Source organism: Passer domesticus, chromosome 14 (genome assembly GCF_036417665.1).
Source record: "Passer domesticus isolate bPasDom1 chromosome 14, bPasDom1.hap1, whole genome shotgun sequence".
Classification (NCBI taxonomy): domain Eukaryota; kingdom Metazoa; phylum Chordata; class Aves; order Passeriformes; family Passeridae; genus Passer; species Passer domesticus.
This window is the reverse complement of record NC_087487.1, coordinates 11,429,668-11,456,841: the sequence shown is the minus strand read 5'-3', so window position 1 is coordinate 11,456,841 and position 27,174 is coordinate 11,429,668. Positions and strand designations below refer to the sequence as shown.

The window sequence follows — 27,174 nt, the reverse complement described above, 5'->3', positions numbered from 1 at the left end:
ACGCAACATGGATTAATGTTCTTCAACAGGAAAATGTGAAACAATTGGTAATAGACATAGTGTAGATATTCTCTGTTTCTGCCCATGTTCAGACATTCTTATGGAGCACCCTCATGGAATGCCAGTTTAAACAGTGGATCTCACATGCTGCACTCACCACCACTCAGTTCTGTTAAGCACAATCTTCACTGAGTAAATAGCACACAATGACCAATACAATTAAAACTATGCTCAAGAACCACAGGTACACAATGCTGTGTTTTTAAAACACTTGAATTATTCAGAGTACTTTCTTTCATTAGAACTAACCTCCTTTCCCAATTTATTCAAGAACTGCTTATCTGTAGAATCTTAACAAATCAAGTATTGAGAATTACCCATTTAGCTCTACTGCTGTTTTTCAATTAACGGAGGCCAACTGTCACTTCAAAACACATCTTAGACATTACCTAATCAGCAAAAATCCCAAAGTACTAATAATGACCCATTCTCTCCAAGAAAAACACATGTGGTTTCATTTTAATATTAGCTAATTAGTAAGTAATTGGATTATTTAATACAAAGGCCAGCCAGAAATACTTTTCACACAAACTACAGAGCAACACATTAAAATTTTCAATGCACTGAATAAACAGGGAGAAAGGAGAGTAACTACAATACTGAAAATTTCTGTCTGGCATATGTAAAAACCACTTTTGCCCCTATTTCACATACTCATCACCTCAAAGCCTCTTGATTCTCCCAACAAATAAAAAACCAGGTCATTATCAGTGACAGAACAGCCAAAAAGTGCTGGCCTCAGCGCAGTAGCCTCTGATAACTGGAGCCCATTCCCAGGAAAGGAGACAAAGCAGGAATGGCGCTGCTGTGCCACACCTGAGCGAGAGCTCCTGTGCCAGAGACACTTCAGGACAGCACTCGAAGCAAAACTGCACCATCTAGTGTCTGCTCAGCCCATGCACACGGAGCACCTTCTCCCGGAGTGCAAACACTGCAAGGAAGATTTCTGCTGCAAGACTCCTAGTACACAACCTCGGTGAGAAAAAAACTGAAATAAACCTAGCAAGTGCAAGAAAAATCTAAGGTAGTAGCAAAGCTTTCAAATATTACCACAGTAGCAGAACTGCTTTTGACACAAAGATTAAACACAGTCTAATTTAGCAGGAAAATTATCATTTTCTATATTACTTTGCTGTACAGTGACAATCCCCCCAAAAATGTAAAATGTCCAGTTAACACAGAAATTGCCTACTGAAAATGCTCCAGAGGCTTGGAGGGATGAAAGGTTAAGATGAACCTCATTCTTGTAAAGTCATCAGAAAAGTAAATCTCATTATTGTAGTCATCAACATTTCTTCTGCACAAAAAGCTGGTGGTTAAAGTAGTATATTTAAGCATGCCAGGAAAATGAGATCTAGAAGGACCTACTCCTCAAAGAAAATAGGATGGCTATTAAAAAAACAAGGCTGTAACAAAAAAAATCTTCCAAACCTGCCAGAAAAAAAAATCTTGGAAGTGCATTAATGCCCTTCAGATTTCTACAAAAAGTCAGTCAAGGTTTGGACTACTTTAATCTACCCTATTTTATTTTGCTGTTGCAATGGACAGGATGATCACTGAGCTGTTATCCCCAGTCTGATGGCAAGTATTCCTTGGTACAAACACAAGCTGCTACGATCATGCCAACACAACCTTCCTGAAAAACCAAGAAAGTTTTATAACTCCATCATTTTCACCAGACATCCCAAAAGTGCTTTACACTGCATGCACTAGGATGACCCCTTTGGACAACTATTCTCCAGCAGATTTGCTGTATCTTCTAAAACCACTATGATTAAACAAATAACCTCCTGAACTCACTCAGAAAATCCTTACCAGCAGAAAAGACTTGACTGCATTTCAATAATTCATTAATTATTTCTCAGGTCTAAACCAACTTATCCATGCCTTCAACATATTTTTTTTTCCCTCCCAGAAGTAACTAACACAGATCAGAAGGTAAAATGTTACATTTTCCTACCTTGGTTTATTCTGTGGCAATGCCTTTGCATCAACAGGAAACATTTTGGAAACAAAGACAATAACTGGGGCTGTTTCTTCACTACTGCATTTCATAAAAGCTGAAACAAAACATAAACACAAGTTATTTTTACATTTTTCCCCAAAAAGTATGGACAAAGCTATGACTTGACATTAATTTTGTAGGCATTACTGTCCATTTCCAGTTTCCATAGATAATATGCTAGGACAAATCAACAAGAAAAAGTAGAAAATTTCTCTGGCCTAATCATTTGATAACACTGCCTGTATCTTCAAGTGTGTTTCACAATAAAATGAACAAAACTTCAAAAATAGAACTCTTGATAAAAAAACACATATATCCCAACTACACAACTTGAGTTTACGGGCTGATTTAGATCACAATGGAAACCAGAGAGCAGCACAGGATTAAAACTGAACACTATTTATTCAGTACCTCAAAGTATTCTCCTTCCTTTCAAACTAAAGGAAGAAGTCCTGCAAACATCCAGATGCTCACAAAATCCTAAAACTTCACTGCAAGAACAGATATTCCTCAAAAGGTGAAAGATTCACACAAAATTCATTTGATATGTAGGAAATTCCCATTAACCATTTTATCCATCCAACTTGAAACACATAAATTCAAACCAGACACTACTGTGCAAGACTTCTAACATAGAAACTGAATCTTCTCCTACACTTCTCCCTTTTATCTGAAATATGAAAAGACCAATATTTTAATATGAAATATGAAAAGAGCTGAGGCAAACAAAAGCACAAGAGTGCTACTACTAATTAGCAAAACACTCACTAAATGTGGAAATCCACTACCTGTTCATAACCAAGAGCAATAAGATCTAAGTTTACAGAAGCAAATTTCTTCCAATTAACTTACATTAATACAGTGTTGAATACTGCCTGGAGAATACCATGGTTTTAAATCATTTAAATAAAGGATGAAAAGCCAGTTTTGTTACCCCTGGGAAACAATTCTGAACAGCCTGTCAATGTGATGTTCACATCTTATTTTTAATTGACATTTGATATCTCATCCTCTAAGATTTCTTGAAGCTCTCCTCAAAACACTGCGCTATGATTAATTATTAATTACTAAAATCTAATCAATACACTTGCAAAGTTTAAATCCAAATTCAAACCACTGCTGGCTAAAAATTAATGATTTTAATACACAAGTTAACAAAATATTCAATTCTCAATTACATAATGACTTCTACAGTTCAGAACTAAAAGCAAGTATTAACCTTGCATTCTTGTAGAACTCCCAGTTTCAGTCCTGGACTCTATATCATCTGCAGCTTAAATTGTCTAAAACCCAGGAATATATGGGATGGAAGAAAAATGCGTGGCCATAAAACTATGACATGTCAATGCCAAACATCAACAAAGTTACTGGAATATTTATAAATTTACATATAAATTACTGTACATCTTACAAACCAAAGGCAAACAAAACCACCAGGCCAGAAACAACCTTCATGTTAATGGGAGAACACCTACTCACCACTTTTCAGTTCCTGAGTTTCTGGTGGCAAAGAATCAAATGTTCTTGCTCCAACACACATCAGCTTTTCCACTCTCTCTGCTGTGATGTCCAGAGGACTGGGAATCTTATTACACACCATGGCTAAAACACATTATGTTAAGGATACATATTTGTATTTTCTTACTGAATGCAACCAGCAACACAAAGGCTTTCAATGCTTCTTTAACTGAGCCTCATGCACTAACTGCCAGCAGAGCAGATCCAAAATCCAGCTCTGCTGTCACACTGCATTCAGGTCCCTCTCAGGTCAGCAACAATTTTTTGCCATTTATCAGGAGCAGAGTTAAGGAGGGGTGGCCCCCCACCCCTAAGTGCAGCTGGGATACTGAAAACAGCACAACTGTGGCAAGATTACAGAAGTAATTAGTTTTTATACATCAGTAATATGTGCACATCTACCATAATATAAGATATATCATATTATGAACAATGGACACAGCTGACAAACAGCAAAGGCTGATTTTAAATTCAGGAATTTTATGCCTAAAACATAACATCAGACATCTACAGAACTTCATGGATAGAAACCTAACTTGAATATAAAACTACATAAAGAAGGTGTGTTGTCAAATTACCTCCAGTTTCATAACTTTGTCTCCTAAAATTAAGATGTGCAAAAGCAGAAAGTTGGCAGAAATGTAAAAATAATGTAGATATGTCATTTGTAATGTTATAAGCAAGAAGATAGGTCCAGCTAGCTTAGGCACAGACACTAAAAAAACCAAAATCAAATTATACCAAATCGCACAGTGAAACATGTGAGCACACTCAGAAGTCTGAGAACTGCCAACAGAAAAAAAAAATTCTATTTTTTTTTGAAGGATACAAAGGACTGCATCAGATATTGGGAGCCACTGGCTACAAATGGCATTCAGATGAACTTTTGGGTCTGCATGCCGCGACTCCCGGGCACCAATTCTCAGTCCCAAAGAGGTAACTATCTTTTCTATTTTCTCTTTGTCTCTGTAAGGAAAATAATAAATTGATTAAAAATCCACAGAAGCAATGTATAACTAGCATCTATTATTCTTGAGTATTTTAAAAAAATCACCAAAGCACATGGAGAGAGATGCCATGGAAACTTTATAGATGTTCTCACCTTTTCATAACAGCCTCATACAGACTCCAAATGTTGTCCAGCACCAGCTGCACAAACAAAGGTTTCTTTCCTTTTGACTGGTAGAAGATAAAAACAGCTCATTACCAGCAATTCCTCACTTTTGCAATAGGTTTAAGACTGCACTTTTCATTAGGAACATGTAAAACCTTTATTCAAAATCAGTAAGTCTGTCTTCAAGAATGGTATAAGGCACAAAATAAACATGAAATCTAAAAGTGGAGGACAAAGGTTTCAATTTCAGAAAAAGAACCTGATAAATATGGCACATGACTACCTTGAGCCTGCTTATCACCCCTTTCATAACTATTAATCATCACCTATGTAAAAAGCAAACAAATCATGATTACATGAAAATAGGGCAACTACTCTCTCCTACTTTAACTTTTAAAGGTGGAAATGCTAGAGAAGTGTAGTTTTCAGACCAGGGCTTCAGTACATCATTCAATGAAAGTTCCCTATAGCAAAAAACATTTTGTAAAATCCTAAACCCGAAGGTAAATGTGAATATCCTAAACCATTAGCTTTGGAAGAGCTCTTCACAGAGGACAGAGACCCAGTCACTACTCTTGCATCTACACTGTTTATGTTCCTTTCATCTTGTGTGTTTCACTCAATGCTGAAACCTTAAAGCTGCAATGTCCCTTATTCAGTGAGCACTGGTAGATGAGATTTCCTCCATGCAGCATTTGAGTGGTCAATTTTGGAATGTATTATGCTCCAAGAGATGTTGCAAGGCTGTCCTGGTGACTTTATATCTCCATTAACACTGAGTCAACACGCACTGAGGTCAAGTCTCAGAATACACTATGAGGAACAGAATCAGGGAAGGAAAAAAGTGAACTCCAAAATAAACATCAGGATATATTTTTGACGCCCTCCATACCTGATCACCTTTCATTATCTTCTTTGCTTTTGTATTTAGATAATAATCTCCCCATAAAGTCTTCATAAGTACTGCAGGCTTGATCCCAATTTTTTGGCTATACAGTTTGGCAAAATGTTCAATTCTGAAAACAAAGAAAACATATTTTGATGAAAGTGTAATGTTTTTTACAGCAACAGCTTATATAAAAATCAGACAAAAATCTCAAATCTTTGTTTTACTCCCACTTTTCCAATAGTCTTCACTTTAGTTCACATTGTTTAACATTTACACCTGCAAAAATATTTAGTCATAACATATCAAAAACATCAACAGTATTTGAACGGCTTTGTTTTGTTTTAAGCTAGCTTCAAGGCTTTACTTGAAATAAACATTTGTGCACTATCCCCTCATCAAAAACTCAAAAGCATAACACAAATCTTATAAATACATTAGTGATGACTCTTGAACTTACACTTTGAAGGACTTCCTTAAATGACACATTTAACTATGGTCTGGGACCAGAATAGAAGATGTTAAAAACCAAGCATTGTTTTGAGTCACACTTCAGCCATCAGATGGCAGTAATTATTTTTAATTAACCACTTACGAAAATTCTTGTTGTTTGAATCAATACTTGAATAATGAGTAAACCAAAGAAAATGATACAAAACTGTAATGCCGTAACTATGTTGTAAAGCCAAGTGTGTTGTTCAGCAATCCCCATGAGTTAACAAAAGCTGCCTGCTTAGCCCAGAGAGGGAGTCCTGAACATGCTATGGTTTCCTTGCTGAAAATGTTCTGTGAGCAGTAATAAAAAATATTTCCACATATTTGCTCCCTGTGCATGCAGAAAAAAAAAAAAAAATACACAGTTATAACCATAACAATATAACAATCCTGTTTACAGAACAGTGCTATTTGATAATCTTTTCTTTGAAATTCAGAATTCTTAAGTTTTTACACAGCTAAAAAAAAAGGGCCTGTCCATATCAGCAACACATAAGCTGCGAGTTCTGAGCTAAGCCCAAAGAGATTTCTGTTCCAGAAACTACCTAAGCTCTCAATTCAGGGAGAACTTTTAAGATTCTTGTGCCAGCAGCTCCTGCATATATATTAATGGCATTTTTCAACACTTGAGAATTGTGAGAAAAGCATATGTACTTACCACATTGGATGAGGCAGGCACTGCCTAATAAGTTAATTTTTTTCTGCTAATATCTTCAGGAAAAGAACCCACAACCAAGAAACAGCAGTCAAGACTTTCCATGACTAAGAAAAAGCTGCACTGACCCACATTTCAGCACACGGTACTGTAGCTGGCAGTCCAGAAGAACCTCTTTAAAGTAATTAAGAAAAATGTTCTTTTTTGCCCTCTTCATTATATGATTCATCAGAGCCAGGGCTTGACAGTTCATCAGAAGAAAGAAACTAGTCTTGAAAGATAATTAACCTAAAATAGCCTATTTTATTTTTCCTTCCTTCTCAAGGGACAAGAGCTGTTTGTGTTGGACAACAAACTACGCATGGCACCTTATTTACAGTCTGACTTGGATTTAAAAATCCTGGAGATGATTTTCTGCAAGGGCTCTGCAGTACTCAGACATTCCCTGTGTCACCACCGAGCTATCCCTGTAATTACAATTTCAGGATGAAGACAACGCCTCCACCTCGTGGCCAGCGACCAGAACACGGGCACTGCTCACAACCTGCAGCCCTCCACTCCAAACAGAGCACCCTGAACCAGCTCCTCCTGCCCCGCTTGCAGCTCCTGGCCTGGTCTGCTGCAGTCTATCCAACAGCAGCAAGTTAGAAAATAATGTTTACCAGGCTAGGCTGGACCCCACTGTGGGCTCAGAAGCTCCTGTGTAAGTCAAACAGGGATTCCTGTCACTCAGATAATTTATACACAGCAGCATATCATAGAAGAATCTAACAAACATCTTTAGAAATATGATGCAACCAAAATACTTTAAGATCAACAGCAGTAAGCAATTAAAAAAAAGTCAGTAATTAAATCTCAAACTTACCCAAAACCCCAGCCATCAATTGCACTGGCAAACACCACATTTCCATGTTCTGGTGAAAAATAGAGATGTGAGTCATCAGTGTCTTCCAATCCAGTACTCCAATCATAAATTTGATCTCCTGGTGATGCGTCTGAAAGGGTTTCACTTTCTGTTTCTTTTTCAGCCCTTTCTTCCAACACTTTGGAGGTAAAAAGTGTTCCAGTGACTGCATTGATCTAGAGAAAGATATGTAAAAACACCCTCAGATTCATTCACTCTTTCACAACCCTTGCAATTAAAATGTAATTTTCCCACCCTGGAAAACATAAAAAGAGAAGCTGTGTTAACAAGCTAGCATGCCTGTGATTCATTTGGCAATTAAAACACACCTAATTCCACACATCTGAAGACCACAGGAGTTTCTGTTTTGACATAAACACCCTGAAGTTTCCAAATTACACACACCAGGACAGAATCAAAGTATCACATGTAACACACTTTGTCTCTCAGAACAAGGAATGGTGAAATAGGAAAATAGGAACTTGTTTCTGCCAACAAAGCAAACAACAGAGGGCAAAGGGAAACCAGGCAGATAAATGCTCCCAAGTGAGATTGGTGGGGGGGAAGAGAAGTTTGAGAGCGACTTAAACTACAATTCAAAAGATGAAACAACATTATTCCAACATAAATCTATCAATGTCAAGAACAGTCTACCTCGAGTAAGTTTAAGCAATTTAAGAGAAGAACAAAACACTGAGCACATTACTTCTAAAAATGAAGACTTTTCCTGATGACCTGTCAAGAGGCATTTACCACCCTTTTCTCCATCACAGGCATTCTGGATAAACCTCAAAGCAAATCAGGAATAAGATGCACCTTAATGTTAAAAATCAGACTGGATGCTACACAGTGCCACAAAATCTGCTGTGTAAATGACACCTCAGCACAAATACCTGTTCTAAGATATTCTTAAGGTGCAAATATGCTTCCTGAGGGGTGAGCTTCAGCTCCACAATCAAGCGGTCGATTTTGTTAATCACCAGGACGGGACGGATGTTTTCCAGCCATGCCTGCCGCAGGACTGCCTGAGTCTGAGAAGGAAAGAGTTTTTAAAACAACCATTACAGAAAGCCTGAGAGCACCAAAAAGACAGAATGTTTAAAAAAAAAAATCAAATATAATTCTGAAATTTAATAAACATAGTAAAGGACAGGTTGACACTCAAACCAGAAATTTTACTCCCGTGGTGTTAGTTGTGGAACAATTCTGCAGAATGGTGGGATTTCATGGCAAAAACACCCAAAAATAACAGAAACCAAACTAGTTAGAAAAATAAGCCATGAAAAAAATCTACCTCATTATTTTGTGTATTCTCTTCCAAACCCTGAAAGCCCACATAAATACATGAAATTATTTCCCTTAAGACTTTTCTCTATCAAAATATTCCATTACACCTGAAAAAATACCCAGTGCTTCAACCCTGCTTCTCTACACCCATTCACCAGCACTGTTTAGTTTTTCAGCACAACTATGATTTTTACTACTTTCATAGCTCAACTGTATTGTCATTTGTTAAAAATTTTGTAAAGCTTCTTAGACAGCTTGTCTTTTATTTCTATATAACCCACTTCAGACTTTGCTTACTCCCCTCTTCCTCTACTTAATACACTTTATTTCACCTGTGGACAGACTCCTTCAACAGCATCCACCACTATGATGCAACCATCACAGAGTCGGACAGCAGTAGATACTTCTGAAGAAAAATCCACGTGCCCTGGGGAGTCTATTAAATTAATCAGATATTCCTGATCACCTAGGATCAAACAATAAATTAATATTTCAGAACAGTTTTCAAAGATATTTCTTCCAGCCACCCAGTTAGATTGCTTCAGCTATTATTTTTTAATGTCCTGATACTAACTACACTGTAAAAACCCTTACAGCACAGTGTAACAGGTATCTCAACAAAGAAGTAAGACTGTACTAAAACATGAGTTTTTCTGAAAGGTCTTGCCTTTAAGTGATTCAAGACTCAAGATCAAAATATACATTACTTATATCTAATATAAAAGGTGAGGCAACTACTCTCATGGCCTCCACTCAGAGATACGACTGAAGATGTTTTTCCTGACCCTGAGATGGAACTCAATTACCTTGGCTGACTTACTTGCCTAAGTCTCTGCAGAATTACAGCCCAACACTGAGAAACACAAAAGTTGTACACAGAAATCACAACAGCAACAACGAAGAGACAGGGGAAATTAACAGAAATGTATAATACAATTTATACAAGGCAGCATCAACAACCTACCTTTCACAAAGTGCAGTGAAATTGCACTAGATTTCATTGTTATTCCTCGGATCTGCTCATCTTCCCTACTGTCCAGGTATCTCAGCTGAGTACAAAAACAGAAAAACAGTAAGTCCGTAGAAACATCTTCACAATTTACTTAAGTCTGTAGAAACATCTTCACAATTTACTTATCAACTGTCAGAGTATGATGGTGAGAAAATGAGGTTTAGCAAGACCATAGATAGAATTTCCTTAATGATCCAGAATTTACAACCCCAGCACATACAGACCAGAATTCTGTTAGAAGTGACAGTGTAACTCTACCTTTCCTGCCAAGCGGCTGGAGATTATTCCATTGCTAGATATAAGGCAATCAGCTAGAGTGGTTTTGCCTGAAAAGAAAAATAAATTACTTAGACTAAATGAATATTAACAATGGCAAAAGATGCCATATAGTATTCTAAGACATCAGCATTAATAAAGACTATAAAATGCCATGAAGAGTACAAATTAACTTTCAAAAAACAAATCAAATTACTCCTGTTGCATGCACACAAATTTATTTTTGAAGAGTGGATGCAAATTTACCTGTCATGGCCAGAAGAGCAGTGGAAATAGCAAACAGTACTAAGGACCTCATTATAATATGCAATTAGACAAAATATTTGTGTTCTAAAAAGAGTGGTTACTATTTCCACCTACATAACAAGATTGTTCCATGAAGAAAACATAGAAAAATATTATTCTGCCTCTTAAACACATATTAAATTCACACCAACATTCACCATCATAGCAAACATTCAATTTCAACTATTCATTCAATTTCAACTATTCATTCAATTTCAACTATTCATTCAATTTCAACTATTCATTCAATTTCAAACTATTATAGTGGTGCTCTTTTACCTAAAACAAGCTGAAACAGACCAAGGAAAGGTGCATAAAGCAGATTTACTTTCCTGAATCTTGTTCAAGACAGTTTAAAGCTAAATGCACAAAATCCTACTACTTGAGAACAGCGAACAAAGTATCTCACAAGATATTCAGACACACAAGAGGAGCAGGCAGAAGCCCTGCCTCACCGTGATCCACGTGGGCCAATATACAGATATTCCTGATGCCGGACGCCTTCTTCTGGAGGCCAGCCATCTTCCCCACGCTTGTGAGCACCATGCTGGCTAATGCTGCGAACGGAGCAAAGTGTTTTACCGAGGTGTCAGCCTGAGGAAAGGCTTTGGTTTTTAATGACGCACGCTGAGATTGGAGCCGCTCCTCGGGGGAGGCTCCGGACACGCCGAGCGCCTCACGACCCCGGCGCCGTGCCTGCGCTTGGAGCGCGCCTCAGGAGCGCGGCCGGGCGCAGCCCGGGCTGGCAGCGGCACAAACCTCACGGTTCCCCCGGCCCCGCTTCGCCTCCCCCATCCCGCCGCTCCGAGCGACCCCGGGGCCACCCCAGGCTGGGCACAGCGCTGCCCTGCGGCTCGGCCGCGGGGCGGAGGCCGCGCCGGGCCGGCCGCGCTGCCCGGGCCCTGCCGGCGCGGGGCACACGCACCTGCGCCCGCTCCGCCGCCGCTCCGGGAAAGCCGCGCCCGCCCCGCTCGGCCGCTGCCGAGCCCGCCCCGTGACGCCGGACGGAAGCCGGGCCGGGGCGGGCCGGGTGTCGCTGGTGCCGCGCGCGGCGGCGTCCCTGGTTACCGGCCGAGCGGCCGAGCGGGCCGGGCATGGGGCCGCCGCGCTGCATCTGCGAGATCTGCTCCTGCGGGTGAGTGGGGCGGGCACCGAGCGAGCCAGCGCCGCCCTCCCTCGGCACCCTCGGCCGCCACACCGAGCCGGTGCCAGTGTCGGTCTGCGGCAGGGTAGGAAGGCTCTGCAGAGGGACCTGGACCGGCCGGACCCGTGGAATGGTGCCGGTGGTATCAGGGTCAGCAGGGCCAAGGGCCGGGTGTGCCCTTGGGTCACACCAGCCCCACAGAGCCCTGCAGGCTGGGGCAGAGGGGGGACAGTGCCCAGCAGGACAGCAGCGGGTGCTGGTGAGCAGCAGCTGAAGGTGAGGCAGCTGTGCCAGGAGCCCGCTGGCACCGGGCCTGCCGCAGCGGGGCCGGGGCAGCGCCATCCCCTGCACCTCCAGTGCCGTGCCCAGGTCTGGGCCTCTCATCCAGGATGGTCACTGAGTGCTGGAGCGTGCCCAGAGAAGGGAAACAGCTCCGTCAGAGCTGGGGAAGGGTCTGGAGCACAAGAGTTACAAGGAGCGGCTGACAGAGCTGGGGTGTTGAGCCTGGAGAAAAGGAGGCTCCTTCACCCTCTGCAGGAGATCACAGCCTCCTCTCCCAGACAACCAGTGACAGGACGAGAGGACACAGCCTCAGGCTGCACCAGAAGAGCTTTAGGTTGGACGTTAGAAAGAATGTCTTCACATTCTTCACAGAATTCTGCCTTCACAGAAAGGCAGGTTGGGCATTGGAATGGGCTGCCCACGTCCCTTGGGGTGTTTAAGGAGAGACTGGACGTGGCACTCAGTGCCATGGTCTGGTTGTCATGGTGGTGTTTGGTCACAGGCTGGGCTTGATAATCTCAGAGGCCTTTTCCAACCTCAGTGATAACATGAGCAGCACCCCGGGCCACTGGGGAGTAGGACCCAAGTATGAGCACATTCCCAGTAAATGTGATGTAGTGTATTTACATTTAAATCAGGTAAGGGTAAAAGAAGGTCTTAAATGGACAAAAATAAAACAGAATGGAGACAGTCTTTAAAAGCCACCCAGACTAAATCAGAAACCAAAGCCAGCTCCTATTGAAGGACTGCACCAAAGAACCTTCGGAAGAGTTCTGGCAACCTCATCAGAAACCTGTGCAAGCACTGCAGCCCCTGAAAGAGATTTCATCTATCTGCCCTTCTGCCATCACATCCAGTAGCACTCATCACTTTACATTCCATGATCCCATAGACAGACAAACAGTTCATCATTGTCCTGTAGCCTCTTTGACCCAGGGAGGCTGGCACAAGAGGGTACAGTAGGCAAATTTTTATGGAAAATTACTATTACAGTTCTATAAGCAATATTATCAATGCCATAGGTGAAAGAAAAGCACACAAATCAGGTATCCCAAAATAATAAGGGACTTGGACCTTTCAAAACTCAGATATGAATCTACAGGTAGGAGTCACAACTGTTAATTTTCAATTTCTTCTCTGTCTACTTTTTTAAAAAAATCACAAAAATAATCACCTTAGGATTCAAAAATTCACTTCATACTAAAAAAGAAAAATCTAACAACTACATACGAGAACATTCATCATAAGATCACAGAGGTGCTCAACGTTTTATGGAGGTATAGAGCAAACCCTATGGTTGCAAAGTGCACCATGACCCACAAGTTTCATATCAAGGTCTGCAGAGCAGGCCCCCTCTATGTGTTTCTGTGTGGGAAGTCTGTCTGTCTGTTCATCAGCCACTTTTTTTGTCATGTGTAGACAGAAGTGTGAGGCAGGCATTGAGTAAAGCTCCTCATGTTCTTTTTGGCCAAGCCTGAGGTGAATTTTGCCCCATAAATTTGTTCCTTAAGTTGTGGATTAATGAAGAGTTGGAAGACATCGTTTTCATGGTGAGATAACAAACCTGGCTCGGGCCCAAGTACAAAGATGGTGAGATAACACAATGAGACAGCACAAAATGGGCTTCAACTCAACCAAAAATTCTCATTCCAAAACCTGAGTTCAATAATATGAATAATTGAATTAAATATGCATAAAGCGTGTGGTTTAAAATAAACCTCACTGAAGTTTTTAGAGTCAATAAAATCTTAAGCCATTATTGGTTTAGGCAGCACTTTGTGTTTGCTTCAGTGTCCAGAGTTTCTGTTTTCAGGGGAAGGCTGCTTGGTCACTTGGCAGTGTTACCTGGACACTGGAATGCATACACAGCTTAGCAGGGACTTCAAAGCAGCTATAAATATCTAATGTTCTGTAGACATTATCATCTGCAGGAAATTGTATGGAGGTATAATTACTGCTCAATTCTAAATAATAAAATAGAAGGAAACAATCTCCCCTATCAACAGAATTTTAAAAACACTGAAAAAACTTACAGGGGAGCAAAGCCAGTAAGACAGAACTTCATTCTCCTTTCTTAAATACAGAATGTTAAATCTGGCTTCCAAAGAATAAAGCCTGGGTGGTAGATGAACTTTCTGCACTCAAGAAGAGTATTAGTCTGCTATAAAAGATAATCACAGCCTACAAAAGCATAAAAGTTGTTTTGAGACACAAAAATATACTACTGCTTTATCTCCTTCTCAGTCAGTCAACCTTCCCCCATTTCTTGTCCTTTTGTTATCTATATTCCTGAATAAATGTAAGTTAAAAAGAAAGATTTCTCTAAAATATGGGCTACTTAAGCCATCATAGTGATCACATATAAATACAAACCCAGTAAAAACTACCACATCTCCTCTCAAGAACAGGAAAGTAGATGACTCTCAAAAACAGTGTCCATCCATCATTTCTGGCTTCCAGACCATAGTATGTGCACCGGCCAAATTAAAAAGAAATTAAAAATAAAAGCTTTGAGATGTTTGCGGAGGGGTAGTAAGTTTTCTATTGTGACAAATATTAAGTTTTTCTCATTGTTAGTCTAGTTCTCTGGGAGGAAAATGCTTTGTGGTAGAATTTCAATGGTCTTGCTAGCATTGTATTAAAAAATATGTATGCCAGGCCTTAAATAAGTTAAAATCATCAGCATTCTATTAACCAGAACAAGAGCATTTGGCACAGTAGAGCTGATGTACTGACACTTTTATTTGGATGAGATTCTGTTCAAACCTTATGCAAGACACAAGATAGTCTCTCACAAAGAAGGGAAAGAATAATAATCCATCCAAGCAAGTGCCAGTCAGGCATGGGAAAAGGGATATTCTCACCAAATTAATTTGAATTATCAGTAACTTTGGGGTGGAAATTCATATAAATACAAGGAAGAAGTTAAAAATAAACAATGTCTCAAGGAGGGCAGGCCAAACTCTAAGCAACGTATTTCATGTATCAGAGCTGTAATCTGTATTCTCTGATGATTCCTTGCATTGTGATGCCTTATATAATTAATTATATAAAATTATTATCTAAATGAAAAATTTTGGTTTAACAATTGGACAACATTCTAAATTTGACAACATCCTAAAGCAGATTTATCAGTTAACCAAAAAAACCCCCAATCTCTTCTCCAAGTCAAATTCACGAGGTAATTTTACATCTTCAGGCTGACTGAAAGCCCTTTCACAATGCAGAGTAGGATGCAGGAACTTCCTCCACAATATCATCTGATTTCAAGTAATTTTGTGCACAGTTAGAGAGTGTTCAGAATTATCTTACACACTAGAAATGAGTGGTTTAAAGGACATTTTTGGATCAACGATGATTTCTAATAAAATTACAACCATCTCTATCCTTGAAAAGATAAGAGTAGATGGCTTTCACCTCTGTTTTGTATTTACGAAGAAATAAAGGCTCACTCTGCAGGAATTATTTTTCTAGTATCTATTTCAGTTTGTAGCATGTCCTTTCAGCAATAGATGGGATATACTCACAATATTGCTTAAAAATATTCAGAATTAAGTCCTGAAAGAATGGTGACCCCAGAACACAGAAGGTGTTTTGTTTGGTGGTTGGTCTTCCAGACCAGCTTATGGCAAACTGAAGATTGTCAAAGTGAAGCTTTTGCAGATGAATAATGTTTGCTTCCAACTCCTTTGAATTGTATGCCAAAAATCCATGAAGAACATTATAAACCAGCTTTCAAACCATCCATTGAATGTCTTTTGTTTCTGCTTAGCTGTTACTTTTAGATGCTACATCACACAGCATGTGCTGTTTGTACTTGCTGAAAAAAACATTAAGGTGAAAGTGAATTTCATGACAAATGTAATGACAGGCTAACACTATAGTGAGAAATAGCACACACTTACCTCTTTGTTCTCCTACCTTTCCTGTTCTTTCCCTCTTCTTCCTTTTTCTTTTCCCTGCTATGTTTTGAAAAGGTCTCTCAATTGTTAATTTACTTGATTGAAAAGGAGTAAACACCTGAAGGTTTAAAAGGACAGGGCTACTTTTCTCATTTTTTTATGCTACTGAGCTGGCAAAATGAGGCAGCACAAACTAATACCAGCTTTAGGATCTCAAATGTGCAAGAATTTCTTTCAGTGTTTTTTTTCATTTTCATTCTTTCATTTTCCCAGCAGGAGTCCTTCATGTCTGTTTCTGTATTCTGTTTTACCTTGCTTTAATTTATTATTTTCCTCTATGGTATTTAGTAATCCTCTAGCTAAAATTCTCTGCAGACCTTTGAAACGTTCTTTGTATATCTAGCTTCCTGAAACTTGAATTTATTTGTATTTACTAAGAGCTGTGCAATTTTTCCCTTCTTGGGGTTTAGATAATTAGCTTTTCATCACAGAATTTTACAATATTTGTTCATTTGAAAAAAAGTGTTGTTTTTTTTCTCTTTGCATTGCAAGTTGCCAGCCATAAGTAGGAGGAAAACCTGTCATTATGTTTCCTTGAGGTCAGCCAGAGATGTGCATTGTGCAAATTAGAACTAATAAAACAAGATTTTCAAAGCAATAACATTTAAATTGTAATTTTATGGATCATTAATTGAAAACAACAAGGCATAAATAAGGAATTGTCATTATATACCTCCCATTATACCTCCCTTTTTGCACAATGGTGTCATTGATAGAAGCATCAACAAGAAGCAGGAGGAATTGAAATAAAACCTATTAAGAAAAAGAGATGTCATTACTTTCAAATAAACATGTGTTTTGGGTAGAGAATTTAGTTAGTCTGTGGAGGAAAAAAAGAGTTGAAAAGTCATAAATGGCCCGCAGAGCACTAGAAGTGCACATGAGATTTCACACCATAAAATTTTAATCAAAAAGTGTTAATCAGTAGTGGTGAAAATAGGTGAGATGTACAGAAATAAAAAGACAAGCAATGAAGTAATAGCAGTAAAAATGAGATGAAATGAGACAGGAAATGAAGCATGGTTAGTTACTTTTCCAAATAAAAGGAGGAATATCATTAACCATTACAGACAAGGTGAAAGTGCATCTTGGTGGTAGCACCATTTAGAGAAGTGAGATCAACTCTGTCCGTGCTTTGTATTCTGCACCAAGGACTGACTGCCAGCTGATAGTGCTTTTATTACTGTGTTACCACGATGTGCTCTGGGACCCGTGCCATCAGCACAATATTTTGTGGTTTTATCACTCAGAAAAGATTTTAAACAAAAACTATTGACATTGTTCAGTCTTGCCCATTTGTTATTCACTCCCAGTAGACAGAGTATGGGTTTTCCTCTTAAATGAAACGATTCCAAATTCTCTGCTCTGATGTGTTTGACCCAGACGCCACCGCTGCTGCCACAGACCCACAAAGATTTATGATGATGGAGTGAAGCCGAGCCACAAAACTGAGTATTTGGAGAACTACCCTGGCTATGGCAACATCTGCCCTCCTGAGAGCTTTAAGCCAAAACCAGAACTCCAAGAAGATGGGCCGAGAATGGACGGCACCACAACATTCAAGTAAATATTTTCAAACCATGTTTTATAATTATTCTGTCAAGTTTTTCATTATTTTTTTAAGTGGGGACTTAATATTGTATTGCAATCTTCTCAAAATGCATTGCGTCCTTTGCACTTTTTGCATATTTGAAGTGTAAATGTTGAGTATAGAAATACAGTTACCACCAAAAGGTTGTAAAAATTAGCAAAGCATGCATACAACAAGATTTGCATTCTTTACAGCAGCCTTTAACCTGTAAAAAGAATCAGAAATTTTTGTCTTGTTTTCAGCCTGTTAGGAAATTTAGGTTTTATGGAAAACCTGGTGAGCTGGGGAATTTTCTGTAGTACATATGTAGAATCCAAGATAGTGGGAAAATGAAATCTTAAGAAAAAAGAACAGGAATTTTTAAATAGATTTTTTGAATTCAGATTATTAGTTTTAAGAAAAATATTAAAATTTGTTTTAAGAAACCAAACTGTAAAGGGGTTCACTATATCTGTTCTGTCTGTGCACAGACTGATTTTAAGCTTACAGAATTAAAGAGTACCTTTCAAGAATTAGAAAAAATATCACTCATTCATTGTTAGTGATGTGACAGTGGCATCAACTTTTACTTTTTTCATTATTATTGTTTTTCTTTTAAGCTGTGAGGTTATCTGGTGAAATTTCTTTGTTTATCAAAAAAAAAAAAAAAAAAGAGACAAAAATAGAAAGGTCAAATGCTATTCTACCAGACTGCTCATGTGCTTGTACAGTCTGTTTAAACACCCACATATGTAATACACATCCTTTTAATGTAATGTGCCCATACAAAAACAGTGAAATGCTGTTTCTGATTATATTCCATTCTCCTCATACAATCAGTAAATGCTACCACTTGTAGTAATTTGAGCTTTGCTCTGCTTCTGCTTTCTGATAATTTCTTTGGAAAATTATAGCAACTTTGCAAGTCTCCTTTCAGACACTTTAAATAGTATTGTTAAAATGCACTATGTGAATGGTACTCGGAGTGTTAAAAAACCATCTACCTTTGAGTAAAGACTATAATTCATCAGAGATTCTAGATTTATGTGCTGTGGTTTTCTCTCCTTTGTGCTATCCCTCCAACATATGGTGTCTGATAGATTTTTCAGAGTAAACATTTTGTTATTTTTCCAAATAGTGGAAAAAATACAGAAGTGGCTTCAGAAGGAAGAAAAGATATTTTGACCAGTGTTTTCTTCTCCCCAATTCAGGTCTGATTATGTACCGTATGAAATTGTTACAAGACCTTTTCGGCCACAAGCAGAATATAGACCAAAGTCAGGCAAGATTGACCTGGGAACCATTTACCAGAGGGATTACAATCCTCATAAAGTAGGACCAGTGATATTAGCAAGGCCTCGAGAGAGGAAACACACTTCAGATGCCAAAGTGGATACTGTCCCAACCTACCGAGGTAATAATAGGTGCCCCCTACAGAAAGAGAAATAACCAAGATGAAGGTAACATCGGAATTACCTGTGTTAGAAACTGGATATTTTGGTTTGGGACTGGAAGTAAAACATACTACGAAGCAGGTGATGGTGCCCTAAAACATTCAGCACTCCAGTTGTTGAGGGGAGACCTATTGCTTCTAAGCTAAAAGCCCTCTCTGAGGTTTGCTTGGCTTCAAGAAAATTCCAACATACACCGTGTTGGGCTATCTTAGGCAAAACTGGATGGAAATTAGGGTGCAGTGTATTTTTCACGTAGTTTTAGTTCATGTCACTTATTTTTCCACAGAGTAGGCCAAAAGTGGAGTTTAGGCTTCTGCTTGTGTATGTATAGCTTACATATACATCACCCTAGTAATGATCTGTCTTGACACAAATTATTCTATTACAATGGTCAGTGCAAAGGTGCAAAATATTTTATGTAAAATGGAGGATATTGTATTTAAGGCATGTATAAGGCTATTTTCTGTATCGTTTCTGTTGAGCAAAGAGTCAAAACAGGGTGTCGAGTGCGATTTTGGGGGTCTGTTTTTATCACTATAAATCACACTATAATAGAAGAGAGTTTCATCAGATCACAAACATGCAGATAAAATTTCATTTCAGTTTACATACCTTTTGTTTGTTTTGCAAGATTTAATACCAGAAGATTTTGTCTTCATTTTAAAGGACTGGTTTTAAGTAATAACACCTATGTGGTGGAATTTTGGCTTTGCCTTACAGATCACTATAGGTTATGGAAAAGTCAAAGAACGGAATCCTGTAAGGTGGAGCATGACTACGAGCCACCTTCAGAGAGGTTTGGAAATCCTTCCACGTTTCAAGATGACTACCTCCCCAAGCAGCCCAATCCCCCCCCAAGCTGCAAACCCTGTGACAGCAAGCTGCCAGAGGGGCCCTTTGATGGCAACACCATCCATCGCATGGCGTACGTCGTCCATGAGATGAAGCCCTTGTTCGTGAGGCCAAGGGAAGAGTACAAGCCAAGCGACCAGCCCTTTGAAGATCTCACAACCCACCAGAGTGATTTTAAAGGGATGCCTGGGGAACAAGCAAAAAGCTGCAAGCCTGAAAGTAAGAAACATGGATCTGATGATCCTTTTAAAGGAATCACCGAATTCCAGGATCGCTATCAGCCGTATTTGGTCACCGCGCCCGAGTTGCACAAACCAAGCGAGTACGTTCCACCCACAGACAAGATGGACCTCAAGTCCTCAAACCGTCTGGATTACATTAAACACAAGGTTGCTCCTAGAGCCCCCATAAAACCAGCTCCTGGAAGAAAAAGCACTGGCCCTTTTCAAGGGAAGACTACCACAAAAGAAGACTATCAACCCTGGAAAGTTTGTCCACAAGGGCTTATTAAGAAAGAAGAAGAAATTCAAAAGCCCACAGGAAAATTTGCTAGTTTAACTACATTCAGGTCCCATTACATACCACATCAGGCCAATCCACCTCAGAGTTTCAAACCCGTACCCACTGTACCTACCGGAGTTCCTTTTAAAGATGAAACTTTGTATCGCACTGAATACACGCCAAAGAAGCCAGAGGTCTGCCCTGGAGTTAATCCAGATGCTCTGGGCTATGTCTATGTAAACACAGATTCTCAGGGTCACAGATTCTACCGCCAGGTGTCCCCAGAACGATCCGGGTCAGACTGCAGTCCTGTTCCAGAGGAAGTACCTGCTGTGTCATAATGCTTACATGCAATATTTCAAGCACCTTAGTTAAATAATTGGAAACCAACTTGTTCATTTTCTCTTTAAATAACACTGAAAGCAAGTTGAATACTGCAAATTTTGCTTTTAGAAGTTTGAAGAAAACCAAAGCCAAACCAAAGTTTATTACAAGACTAATAAAGATTTGCCAAATGCTGAAGAAGCACTACTCCCTACATGGCATCTGTGCTTTTTCTGATTGTGCATTCTATTTTCCTTGACTCCCCAGATTTCATCATGCTCCATCTCAAGCATCTTTATAACATATTTAGTTATTTGATATTTTCTACAATCAAATTATTGTATTTGTGAAATAACAAGTGCCTTTTGCTGATAAAATATTTTACACAGTAAGAAAATAATGCTATTTACAATAATCTAAGAAATCAGTCATAATCTCAGTAATCTGTAAGATTTTTTTCCTTTGTATTTTACTGCCCAGATCACAAGATAGCGTGCCATGACACCTAGGCATTTGTAAAAGCCTGGTTTTAGCTGTAGTCATCACTACTTTAACTTCTTCAGATCTGAAGTGAGTACAAAGGTCCCACTGTAATTTCTGGTAGCAATTAACAGGTGGTAACCTCACTCTTTTTCTGTTCATGTAGTTGAAAACACTCAACCACCAAAAGCAGACTCTGTTCCCTAATGTCCCTCATGATGCACTTTCAGCCTTACTTCCAAGGGAAACAAAACTGATGCACCTTGGACACACTGGCAGACTGAGTGCATGTCTGAATCATCTTTAAACCCAGTGTGCAAATTCAATCAAATCTCATTATGAGACTGTATAGATTTACAGAAAATAGAGTAAACTCAGGTAAAAATAAATAGCAGCTGAGATGCAGCAATCTGTAGGCAGCCTGGCTTCAGTCTGTCTGCTTTTCAAAGAATTGCTTGTTCCAAATACACAGACACCAGCTTTTTACAGAAATTTTATATGAAATTGCTTCTGTATGAAACATTCAATATTTTATCATATATCTTTAGCTGTTTTTGAAAAATCCAGATGAATCAATTTTAGTTTTATTACATTCATGATTTAAGCAAGTCCCAATTAATAGTTCTGTAATTAACTGTATTGCTATGCTCTACCACACTATTCCAGTATGATTTTTTCCTCAGTATTGCATATCTTGTACCCATTGTTGTAGAACAGTATTTGGGTTCTGCAGAATCATGTGGCTGTACTTCATAAACAGTGTCTCTTATTAAAGGGCTAAGATCAACAATGGGAACATTTTTAAAGCAGGAGATTGGTCATATGAAAGCAAGAAAGCTGAACTGAGCAAATTAGCTCTGTACAAAAGCATTGCATGGGAGGCATCCAGACATTATTAGAGCATCAGTCACTTTAACAGAACTTTTGTCTTTGTACTGTGATTTTGTAGTATCACTTACTTTGTTAATGACATGGCATATCAGTTTTACTTTTCTGTTTGAAAATTATTCACCTCCCTCAGAATGTGAATGAACAAGGACGATGTACATCTGCAAGATCCTAAAAGCAGGACAGGAAGAAGTCTCATTGATTGTCATCTTTCTGTACCACAAAAGAAGAAATACACTCTATTGAGTCATTCTCTGTCATGCCACAACTGAGGAAACAAAGCCAAAACTTTGCACAGTCACACCTGCTCAGGTCCACATGCTATACACAGTCCTGGTACCTCTGGAGGTCCCAGTGTCCTCCAGCTCTCCTCTCTAGGGAGGGAGAAATGCAGTCTGAATCCATGAAGTTACATGTGCCTGCATATTCTGCTCAAAATGGCTCCTCTGCTGGGCCTGTGAGGAAGCCCAGATGCTTTTTAAAATTTCACAGCTGTTTTTTCAGTTCTGAAGTCACTTCCCTCCCTTAAGTTATGGAAAGTCATTTGCTGCCACCTACCAGCACGGTACAAACATTTGAGAGCAAGGGAAGTGGAGGGCATATTCAGATACATTTAACAGTTCCTCTGCAGATGTGTTTGAAGGCTTTTTCAGGGTGGAGGGGCATATTTCCTTTCATTTTGTCCATAATGTTTTCCCCTAAGTTTAACAGTGAAAGAGAGAAGCCTTTATTACTTCACAATTGAAAAAGCCCCAACACACTGATTGTGCTTCCAGGAAAAGCATCAAATGATATTATAAACCTTCAGACACTATTCAATACCTGACGTCAACCTTTTCATAAGCAACAAATTACTGAAATGCAGACCAAGTGAAGAGACGGCTGGAAAACTAATATTTTTCCAAAATAACAGCTGTTAAAAAAGCATTTTATGATGTCATGTTAAACCAAGATGTAAAAGCAGAAAGTTATTCATGGATTCAGCTGCTATTCTGAGAGTGTTTCTGTGCACTCTGCCCGCCAGCAGCAGGCTCCACAGCACTGCTGTACAGAGCCTTTGCTTTTTTAATAGATGCACAAATAGAATTCAAAAGGAAAATTAAGCATTTGCCAATATTGTTATCTAGGATAACTCTGAAACACCACCATTAAATTGTTATACATTTTTTTTCTATTTAATAAAAAAAAAATTAAGGCTTTTATTGTTCATACTATTTCTTAGACTATTCTTTCTAAGACTATTTACACATATTGGATATTCTGAAACAATTTGTTTTTCATGGAGGTATACCCATCACTCACTAAATACAAAACATGGAACTGTTCTATTAGATCTAAATTAACTCTGCTTGGTGAAGGCCCAGAAAAATAAATCCAATTTTATTCCACCTTTTAAAGAATCCTGATTCTAGATTTCAGTGAATCAAAGCTGACATTTGGATCTTGGCAAATTATGTTTCCACTTTTTCAGTCATCTTACATCTATGTTGTATCTTAATAGCAGTGCAAAGCAGACTGCAGTGAAAATTGACAATATATCTGACAGACTATTAAAAATAAGAACTAATCCGAGGCTTTGAAAACATCTCAGAATTATGGACAAAGTAGGTTGAAAAAATAACAAAGAATGAAAGCATGATTAGCATGCAAATCATGGTAATAAACAATCTCAGGGTAATCACAGTGGTGAATAATCAAATTATACTTTATTTCAGAAAAATCAAAACTACGTTCAAGAAGCTAGAATCTTCAGGTACTGGAGAAGCAATAAAATAATCTACAGAGGAATGTCATGCCAATTGCAATCACAAACATTTACAGCACTGCTTCAGTATAGCATGCATACTTAACCAAAGTTAACACAACAAAAATGCTATGTGTTAACATTTCAAAACTTTAAATATAAAGGGAAAACATGAATAAGAAATTTTGGTAATAAGAAAAAATATATGTCCAAAAATCTTTATTAAACACTGTACAAAAAAAAATATTGCACTTTTAAATCAGACAATAAATATCTACAAAAGTATCTTACAAATGTTTAATTTAAAAAACTGCTTAAACAATCAAGACCCATTGCTGATGAAAAAGGTAATGATCAGGAATATCCTCTCCTTGCAGTCAGCCTTGGACACGATAGTCCACCCTAAACATTTTCTATACAGTAGTGCTACCCTAATTCTCAGTGATGCAAACCCTCTGTGCAGGATGCTGTGTCTGAGCTGCCCCCACAGCACTCCCAGCCCTCTGCTCGTCACACAGGTCAGAGATGGAACCCAAGAGGCAAGTCAAAGTGAGCATTCAGGCCTCCAATATCAGCAGTAGCTTGGAAACTACAAAAGGAAAAAACATCTACTTTCTGCATCATGTGGGGTACTCTCTGCTTAAAGCCCTAGTCAGACAATCTGAAATACGGAAGATAATTTACTCAGGAATATGATTGTAAGAATTTATCAACTTGCAAATGACTCAGATGGTTAATGGTCATGATGGAAAAATCATCATGGTAGAAAAATCCTCAAAATAGATTCCTTGCACTTGTCTATCTTCACAATTAATAATTCTTCCTTGGACATTTTTCCCCATTGATGGAGAAAAATAGAATGATTATTCAAGACAAGAAATCTGACAGGTATTTTGGCCAGTTACTGGCTCCTCATTTGACTTGATGTGCAAGAGAACAGTGCTCACAAGTGTTTGTTCACAGCTCTGATAAGGAAGCTTCTGTTCCATTTAATATCACTACAAAAGTATAACCGTGCCAGAACTTTGATTGTACTTCAGAGACTGGAATTAGAATAGAAACAATAAAAAATGACACCTCATTTATTCAAAAGAAATCTATTGCTGCTTTGAAAATTGTGCTAGGATCTGTAGCTTCTTACTGCATACACAGAAATACAAGCAGGAAAAATTCAATGTACTTCTGTGTATCCATCTGAGAGCTAGTATCCGTAAAGCATATCCTGTGAGATCAACCCTTAAGCTCAAGCTGTTTGTGAAAATGAAGCTGCTGCCAAAATTTTACAGCTACAAGCCACAGCTTCTGTAAATTTAAAAATGGTGTTAAATACGATTAAAAAAAAACCCAAAAAAATAACCCAAACCAAAATCCTGGGAATCAATATTTGCTGCATTTCCAAAAGTTTCTGAAGTATTTTTGTTACTCTTCCTCATAAGTTAAGGGCAGTAATCAGTATTTGTTGCTTTTAGGTAATGTTTTTTTCACAGATAAAATTATAAATTATAGCCTGCAAAATTTTACTGATGATATGCCATAATATTATCTTGCTAATCCATCTGTGTTTAAAGCATTAAAAGTGCCATTGCACAGAATGAAAAATGAAAGCTCCCAGAAACAACACCTTATCCAGCACATCAATCCACAATACTGTGTTTTCATTAGCCCCACGTTGCCATTTAACTGTTACAACTGATGTCTCATTTACAAGAATATACTTCAGGCAGGTTAGTTTAATGAACCACTCTTCTCATCTCCACTGCAGCATCATGAACTTGCCATAGAGGACTTACATTTCCTGGCATGATTGACAACATCTTTGTTTGTAGGTGTCTATCAAGCATAACTTTAGTTGCTTTACAAATGTACAGTAGTGAGTTGTATCCTTGCATTCGCCCTCTGAAAAATATATTTAAACATTACAAGGCTTTATAATGAGCAAAAGAGAAATAGCAGAGCTTGCCATTGCAATTGTAAACAACTGATGTGTTCCTGATAGCTTTGTAATTATTTTAGTGTGCACTTCTGGCAGGAGAGGATTCAAAGCTAAACAAGGTCACAAGTAAGAGGTGTGATCTCACTGCATGCCTTTACTCATTGTCTGTTTCAGAACACAACCCCATCTTGGAGACATTAACGGCTTGCTCAGAGACTTTTGAGTCACAACTGGCACAGTCATGTAGGGAAGTTTGCAAAAAACTTCCTAAATATCCTGTTTCTAAAAGTGCTTTTGAGACTTTAATATCAAACTGGCCTACTTAGAGAAAAGAAACCCCAGGATTACGAAGTGCTCCTTGGAGAGGATAGTTTTACCTTTGATGTACAATCAAATGCTTGTAGATTCAATAGTGTACAACTGTGAGTCATTTTCTAATATAACTGCTACAACCTATTACTATGCTCATATTTAAATAAACATTTACATACTGCCACAGGATGTGACATTGCAGTGCTGCCAGGTCACCGGTCTCTTCCTCCCTCTGCAGAACTGCTCAGCCACGGGTTTGTTGCTCTGCCTGTGCATGCAGGACACTCGTCTGGACTGGAAGCCAGTCCCACAGCCCACACTGCAGGGCCTCCAGGGGCCTGGCCGCCAGTACACATCACACCCCTCTGGAGAACAGTTCCTTCTGGCAGGAGGGCTGTGCAGGGAAAGAAATGGCAGTGAAATGTTTGCTTTTGTGCTAAACCCTTATTCACACAACAATAGAACTGATCAGCCCCCACTCCCCTGCTCATAGCACAGCCAACCTAGACCAGGATCCTCAAGATTTTCTGTGGTTTAAATATCTCCAAAGATGGAGACACCACAACTTTCTGGGTAACCTGTTCCATTTTTTCTTATGTTTAAGTTGAATTCCCTTTATTTAATTTTGTGCTCACTCATCACACCTTCTCACTCATGAGAAGACATGGGTTTCTTTAAACTAGTTTCTTACCCTGGAATAGAAAAGGTATTTTATCTTCAAGAAAACTTAACTGACCCTGAAACACTTCATACTGGATGCTGTGTTTTCTTCAGGCAACCCCTCTTGGGTTCCTGAATTCATCCAGTGTCCACAAAGAGATGACTCTCTACCTCCTCTCCTTTGGACAAAACAATTTGCCTACTTGTACTGCAGTGACAATCCTGTACCTTCAATTTGATCACCTAAAGAATCTAACTTGTAACTTCTTCCCACTGTTTACCTCTTTCTTTCATCACAAGAAGAGTTTGGCACTGAAGACCCGTTCTGGAGCTGACATATAAACTCAGGGTGCTGTGAACCTGCAGGACGGCCAACACAGCGGCCAGAGCACTGACAATTGAGAGAAAAGGGTGAGGGGAGAATAAAAGCAACAGCCAAGTTAGTAACAACAGAATTATCCTCCTGGAGTTACCCAGGTACACAGCCCAGCCATGATTTTTTGCATCTTGCCTTCTGACTTTCCTGCCTGTTCCTAAAGCTACATCCATTGTCTTCTCTCATTGTGCCACA

At 38.9% G+C, this 27,174-nt stretch overlaps 3 protein-coding genes across 11 annotated transcripts in view; 1 reads left to right on the top strand and 2 right to left on the bottom strand.

Moving 5' to 3' along the window:
- EFL1 (elongation factor like GTPase 1) overlaps window positions 1-11,551 on the bottom strand; it is a 62,984-nt gene extending 51,433 nt beyond the window's left edge. The window contains exons 1-12 of one of the 3 annotated variants that reach the window (XM_064389075.1): window positions 11,423-11,551; window positions 10,953-11,054; window positions 10,195-10,262; window positions 9,889-9,973; window positions 9,257-9,390; window positions 8,531-8,668; window positions 7,599-7,813; window positions 5,590-5,713; window positions 4,686-4,762; window positions 4,413-4,549; window positions 3,545-3,667; window positions 2,021-2,120 (exon numbers count right to left, since the gene is read on the bottom strand). In XM_064389075.1, the coding sequence (XP_064245145.1) occupies window positions 2,021-2,120; window positions 3,545-3,667; window positions 4,413-4,549; window positions 4,686-4,762; window positions 5,590-5,713; window positions 7,599-7,813; window positions 8,531-8,668; window positions 9,257-9,390; window positions 9,889-9,973; window positions 10,195-10,262; window positions 10,953-11,043 (1,292 nt within the window). In that variant the 5' untranslated portion in view covers window positions 11,044-11,054; window positions 11,423-11,551. Of the gene's footprint in view, window positions 1-2,020; window positions 2,121-3,544; window positions 3,668-4,412; window positions 4,550-4,685; window positions 4,763-5,589; window positions 5,714-6,736; window positions 6,895-7,598; window positions 7,814-8,530; window positions 8,669-9,256; window positions 9,391-9,888; window positions 9,974-10,194; window positions 10,263-10,776; window positions 10,835-10,952; window positions 11,055-11,422 lie in introns of those variants that run through there. The other 2 variants (XM_064389076.1, XM_064389077.1) reach the window with 2 other exon arrangements.
- SAXO2 (stabilizer of axonemal microtubules 2) lies at window positions 11,464-20,800 on the top strand. The gene is made up of 4 exons (XM_064389087.1): window positions 11,464-11,632; window positions 17,269-17,448; window positions 18,667-18,869; window positions 19,630-20,800. The coding sequence occupies exons 1-4, from the start codon at window positions 11,592-11,594 to the stop codon at window positions 20,601-20,603; spliced, it is 1,398 nt and encodes a 465-aa protein (XP_064245157.1). The 5' UTR covers window positions 11,464-11,591; the 3' UTR covers window positions 20,604-20,800.
- Window positions 20,801-23,640: 2,840 nt separating this feature from the next.
- ADAMTSL3 (ADAMTS like 3) overlaps window positions 23,641-27,174 on the bottom strand; it is a 173,181-nt gene continuing 169,647 nt past the window's right edge. For all 7 annotated transcript variants that reach the window (XM_064389066.1, XM_064389073.1, XM_064389068.1 and 4 more), the window contains 3 exons: window positions 26,885-26,994; window positions 26,123-26,337; window positions 23,641-25,594 (listed from right to left, as the gene is read on the bottom strand). In XM_064389066.1, the coding sequence (XP_064245136.1) occupies window positions 25,485-25,594; window positions 26,123-26,337; window positions 26,885-26,994 (435 nt within the window). In that variant the 3' untranslated portion in view covers window positions 23,641-25,484. The remainder of the gene's footprint in view (window positions 25,595-26,122; window positions 26,338-26,884; window positions 26,995-27,174) is intronic.